This window comes from Mesitornis unicolor, unplaced genomic scaffold (genome assembly GCF_000695765.1).
Source record: "Mesitornis unicolor isolate BGI_N332 unplaced genomic scaffold, ASM69576v1 scaffold17560, whole genome shotgun sequence".
Classification (NCBI taxonomy): Eukaryota; Metazoa; Chordata; class Aves; order Mesitornithiformes; family Mesitornithidae; genus Mesitornis; species Mesitornis unicolor.
In genome coordinates, this window is record NW_010159122.1 from 1 (window position 1) to 6,301 (window position 6,301).

Below are 6,301 nucleotides of genomic sequence, written 5' to 3' on the forward strand. Positions count from 1 at the left end.
CTGCAGAGCCTTCCTACCCTCAGCAGATCCATACTCCCTCCCAACTCAGTGTCATCTCCAGACTTGCTGAGGGAGCACTCAATCCCCCCTCAAGGTGAAATCTGCCCGTTCTTCATGTCATTAACTCATCAGCTGCTCTATAATTTGCTACCTTCTGCAGGGTTTGCTGTCCTGTCCAGGAGTTTCTCGTGGTCTGTTTAGTTAGCTAACTCAGGCTGGGGCTTGGTCATCTGTCTGCAAACCTTAAAACCCAGCAGGGATGGGATTGGCAGGGGTCAATCAGCCTGGCTTGAGAAGAGGTGATCCAGTTTGCTGGTTCGGGTTTTCTGGCCGGGCTGAAGCCAGGCAAAGGCTCATCCAGCATCCACACACAGACTGTCTGGGGCACTGAGAATTAACCCTGTGCTGTGGCAGGCTGCCCTGCAAGCTTGTTCAGGTGAGGGAAATCTTGCCAGCGGATGATGACCTGCATGGAGGGGGATAACCTAGAAGATGAGAATCCTGGATGGGGCTGAGACTTTGGGGCATTTGGAGGAGGAAGCAAGGATGCCTTCCCTGAGCCACACGTGTCCGTGGGCACGGTGCTGGTGTCGTGCCTGGTGCAGTGCCAACATTGCCATGTTCGGGAACCGGAGGAGGCAGATGAGGACCTTTCTGCAGGGCCCTGAGCCAAGGAAGGACATGAACACAACGGAGCGTGTTGCTTTACGTGCTTCGTATGTAGGCTGTGGCAGTAGCGGAGTGGGAATGGCGTCCTGCCCGTGGAAGAGATGAGCATTGCTAGAATTTGACAGCAGCGAGTGGAGGTGCGTTGTCAAATGGCAAGGCATCGTGCATGGGGCAGAAAAGAGCATGCAAGATCAGATGAGCACTTGTGAAGAAGTCAGGGTTTGGGGTCCTTTCATCATTGAATCATTGAGGTTGGAAGAGACCTCCAAGATCCAGTCCAGCATCAACCCAACCCCACCATGGCCATGAACCACGTCCCCAATGCCACATCCACACGGTTTAAGAACCCCTGGAGGGATGGGGACTCCCCCACTGCCCTGGGCAGCCCCTGCCAGGCCCTGAGAACCCTTTCCACTTGAACCCCCAGCTCCCTCATTGCTCCCCAGCATTCGGCTGCTCCAGAGCCCTCTCCAGCTCCCTTGCCCTTCTCTGCCCACGCTCCAGCCCCTCCATGTCCTTTTTGGGACTGAATGCCCCCCAAATAGGAATAGCCCCTGTCTGTGGCTGGGGGCAGCAGGCTCCTGCAGTGCAGGGAGGCATCAGGAGAGCAGGGCTGTGGCTTGTGCAGATGAGGGCGACATGGCTGGGAGCGAAGCCTGCACTCACCAAACCCAGCAGGGGATCTCAGCCTTGCCCAACGAGCTGGACACCTCATTTCCTTCCTCTTGTAGAGCGCTGCAGGCTTTGATGAGATGGCAGCTCCCACCTCCTCGTATGAGAAAACAAGGCCCCTGGAAGCAGGTGAGACAGCGGGACCAGCCCCTGGGCTCTGGGGGAAGCTGTGGGGCTCATTGTGGCAGGGATGAGCTGTGCTGGGGTGTGGATTTAATCTGTAATGAGGGGCAGGAGAAGGTGGCTGAGGTTTCTCCTGGGTGGCGGGAGGGAGCCATTGGGCAGCCTCGATCGGCTCTCGTCTGCACAGGAGCCTCCAGCGGCACCGGCAGCTTGCGGTCACGGTTCGAGAACCTGGCGAAGTCGGCGGAGGAGGAGAGCAGGAGGCAGGCGGAGGAGCAGCGGCTGAGGCAGCAGGCTCGGCGCAAGGTGAGCCACGGCCGTTTTGCCATCTCCTCCACGGCTTTCGAGGCCGTGCAGGTCCACGTCCTTCTCCCTGAACTCTACAGTCACCTCTTGCCTAAACTGCAGCTGCCAGGGCCTGCCTTGAGCTCCACGGCTGTCTGTGGATGTTCCCTGTTCTGGCTCACAGACCAGGACGTGCCTGCACCCAGCCATGTGCTGGCCTGGACTCCTCCTTTAGCGCAGTCACATCTCCCCATCCAGGGTTTTCCAAACTGGAGATTGCACCCAAACCCTCACATTTATGAGACCCCCTTCTGCATCGGGCTGTTTCTGCATTCAGTGTGCAGATGAGGTTTTACTGAGGTTTACTGAGTAAAGCGCTCCCCGACACGCTCCCTCCTTGAGGCTGCTTTCTGCAGACCCCGCGGCTGTTACAGGCCTGCCTGTGTCCAGGGAGGTTTATGGGAGCTGGAACAGATTTCAACTTGAATTTTCTGAATCACAGAATCCGAGAACATGAGGAGTGGGAAGGGACCTGGAAAGCTCCCCCAGTGCAACCCCTGCCAGAGCAGGATCACCAGAGCAGTCACACAGGAACACCTCAGGGCTTTGGGGGTCTCCACACAAGGAGACTCCACAACCTCTCTGGGCAGCCTGGGCCATGCTCTGCACCCTCACACTCACAAACTTTGGCCTCATCTTCAGCTTGAACCTCCTGTGCTCCAGCTTGGGACCATTGCCCCTTGTCCTGCCATTGGACATCCCAGAGCAGAGCCTGGCTCCTTCCTCCTGACACTGCCCTTTCCCAATGGATCCCCAGCAATGAGGGCACCCCTCAGGCTCCTCTGCTCCAAGCTCAAGAGCCCCAGCTCCCTCAGCCGCTCCTCAGCAGGAGATGCTCCCCAGTGGTCACTTCTCCAAGTGATAGCGCTTGGATGGTGAGGAAACATGGCAAGGCCACTGTGTCACCATGGCTGCCGGATCCACACCTCATCTCTGTGGCCCTGCTGGACTCTTTCAAGCAGTTCCTGTCCTTCTGGAGCTGAGGGCCCAGCACTGGACACAAGATTGCAGCTGTGGTGTGAGCAGGGCAGAGCAGAGGGGGAGCAGAACCTCTCTCGAATTGGGAATGGGAACAGACATTGCTCTCAACCTCATTCAAAGACTGAGGGGATCCGATGACTTGTCTCTAGCAGGAAATCCCACAGAGACAGAAGGACCCCACAGAGGCAGCCCCTGGTGCTGTGCCTGCAAGGGAGCCCGGCAGTGCTGAACGGGACAGATCTGCGCCTCCGGGAGAGCAGGTACCAAGGGCTGGGAGAGCAGGAGGGGCTGTGCTTTACAGGGAGCCCTGTGGGGAGAAGGAGGGCACAGCCACATTGTGGGAGAGGCTCTGGAAGGAGTGAGGGGGGATGTGTTGGGATGGTGATGGCTGCACAGCACCTTACACCATGAGGTGGGCTCTTGGAGTGGGTCAGTGCAGTGAGCTGTAGCTAAGTCTGTGAGAGGTTCAGGTACGTGAGCCTTGAGGGTCGTCACAGCAACCCCGGCTGCGTTCGGCGCAGACCGAATGGCCGAGCTGTTTCCCCGTTGTGCAGAGGATGTGCAGGGGGTTCCCTAGTGCTGGGTGCTGTGCAGTGCTGGGTGCTGTGCAGTCTCGGGAGAGCTGCCTGCAGTGGATGCTTTGCAGGTGACTTTCCCGTCACCTTCTCACCTCATGGCAGGAGGCAGAAAGAGAGGATGAAGAAACACCACCCACCTTGCCACCAAGGCCAGCAGCTCTGGATGAAGAGCTGTGCCAGACCCCCAGCCAGGATCAGCCCATCTACAGCGAAAGTTTGGATGTCGGAGACTATGAGGAGCTGCTGGAGCCCTCTGACTACTATGACGGGACCAGTGGAGGTGCTGACTATGAGGAGGTGCCAGCACCCTTGGGAAAGCCGGATGCAGTCTATGACCATGGAGGAGATGGAGCTGAGGACTATGAGGAGATCCTACCTGGGGAGCCTTGCCACAGCCAGCCCCGCCTGGGTGAGTACTGATGGAAGAGCCCATGTCTTGGGGCGCTTGTGTCTGTGCTTGAGGCTGTTCGCCCACCTCCCTGGATGTATGAGACAGGTTCCAGAGAGAATTTGTCTCCTGAAGTTTACTGTGGTCAGGTCAGTGGCCCATGATGATGGAGACTTCATCATCGCTCACCGCCTTGCCCAGCTCCAAGGTGCGGGATCAGCTGCATGGGACATGGGACCAGGGTATCTCTGCTGGAGCAGGGCTCAGGCAGGAGGACCAGGGGGCTGCCATGGTGCTGGAGAGGCTGGACCTGGACTGATGCCCCTTGCCTTTGTGTGCTGTTTCCTTGGCTGCACTGAGGCCCGTTGCTCAAACTGCTGGCGCCCATCAGACCTGATCTGGTGGTGTCTCCTGGCTGTGGGGAGCGCAGGGTGGTCTTTCCCCAAGCACATAAGCAAACTGCAGGGGCTGCTGTTAACGTTCCCGGTGTAGCTGTGCTGGTACTGGATATGGTACGTGTGGAGGCTGGAGTTGTGTCCAGCCCTTTTCTAGAGAGAGCATCAGGACCCTGCCTCTCTCCTTGCAGAATGGGAGAGAAGTCATACGGTTGACAGGGTCGCAATCACGATGAGAAATCTTATCTACACAGTAGCAGATAAGCAGGTGCTTCGTTATTGCAGCGCTGGGGAGGCACAGGGGACACCTCCTCTGTTTGTGCTCCCGAGTCCACACATTTTCACAGCCCATTTATACATCTTTATCAAAGCAATATTACAAGATTATACAAGTATGCATGAAATATCCGCTTTTTAATTTGCCCTTTACGTGGGCTGGTTCCTCTCCACCATGCCATATAAGACATTGCATTATTTCAAAAGCTTACCCCTATGTAATTTCGACATGGAGAGAGAAGAGAAGCCATGGCCTCCTCTCACGATTGTCTGACCACAGCTATTATCCTGCATGCTGTTATTTAATTCTTATCACAACCATTCTTCTCTTGAACATGGTACTTATACAAACAAATACTTATTCTAACTACTTAATCATCAACCTGCTTTAATTACCTTGCTCGGTCAAAGTGTTCTTCTAACTCTACAGCTTAAACAAATACCTGCCCATTTTAACCAACCCCAATTTCCCATGACTGCCACAATGCCCTGCTCTGAGCCGTGGCACCGCTGTCCCCGTTGATAGGGTTTGCTGTGGTTCACCCCAGGGCACAGCGGGGTGGAGGGTGGCACTGGCCAGGTCTCTGTCGCTGCTTTCAGCCCCTTTCTCATCTGTTCTGCAGGGGACACGGACAACGTTTACGAGGTGGAGAGCGCTGGGACCTGTGCCGTGGCTCTCTATGATTACCAAGGAGGTGGGTCTGCCGTCCAGGCTGTGGGAGAGGCACTGGGAGCTGGCTGGGGAGGTGCAATGGGGAGGTGGTGGTTTACACCATCAGCAGTGGTGAAAAGATTTCGGCTCGGTGGTTTAGATGTCTTCCTCTTGGACAGCAATGTGAGACCTGACTTGGGAGCACTGCAGCTTCATCTGTTATCTGTGAAGTCGTGCTCCTTCTCTGCTTTATCTGTGCTGTTCGGCGGGGGTTGGGCGAGATGAACTCTGAGGATGAGGAGAATCCTCGTTCTGTGTTCTCCTGTGGTGGGAGGAGGGATGTAAACCCAGCTCTCCGTGGTGGTACCTTTGCATTCTAGCTGTCTTTTCTGAACCGTTTCTGCAGATGGAGACGACGAGATTTCCTTTGATCCCGACGACACAATCACACACATCGAGATGGTGGATGAAGGCTGGTGGCGGGGGCAGTGCCGGGGCAAAGTGGGGCTCTTCCCAGCGAATTACGTGAAGCTTCTGCAGTGAAACCAGCATTGCCCAAGCTGCTTCCTTCCAAACCTTTGCCTGTCTCTGCTTCAGCCTTTTGCCCGTTTATGAGCTTGATGTGTCCACATGCAAGGAGCAAACTGAGGGACCATTTTCGCCTGTGCCCAGGAGGACTTTGGTTCCCATCCACTTCCAGATGGGAAAGGAGATGGTGTAAGAGCACGTTCGTGCAGTATCAGGTCTCTTTTCTACCCATGCTGTCCCACGTGTCAACCAGCAAGCTTGCGGGAGACGCGCGTCCGCTCCTGGTCCCAGCAGGGAAGTTCTCAGAAAAGAAACACCAACTGTGATCCAGTCAAGGCAGAAGGGATGCGAGCTATGGGACCTTCTTAGGTTCTCATCCTGCCCAGGGCTCAAAGAAAAAGAGCACGGTGAAGGCCAAACTCGCCCTTGTTCCCAGGAAGGGTTTCCACTTGCAGGATGTGTTTGCAGCACGGGGTAGAAAAACACGACCCTGGTCTCTGCAGGTTCCAGGCTGGGGGCTGGGAGTGTTTGTCCATGGCAGTGGACACTGCTGGCTTTGCTGCGCACAGACAGAGGCTCGGCTGCGGTGAGCGGTGCCGTTAAACCTCAGTGAAAGCACAGAACCGCCTTGCTAAGGCGGGAGGTTGCTCACTTGGCTTTCCTGTGCGTGCCAAGGTGTGTCATTTCTGGGGTA

General features: G+C 56.1%; 1 protein-coding gene across 1 annotated transcript; it reads left to right on the plus strand.

The window, feature by feature from the left end:
* Nucleotides 1–1,400: 1,400 nt before the first annotated feature.
* Nucleotides 1,401–5,622, plus strand: LOC104541590 (hematopoietic lineage cell-specific protein-like; the record flags this gene model as incomplete). Its single annotated transcript, XM_010185694.1, has 6 exons — nt 1,401–1,470; nt 1,655–1,770; nt 2,940–3,050; nt 3,471–3,777; nt 5,051–5,122; nt 5,486–5,622. Coding segments are annotated over 6 exons (813 nt in total), but the record flags the coding sequence as incomplete, so codon positions are not given.
* Nucleotides 5,623–6,301: the final 679 nt, after the last annotated feature.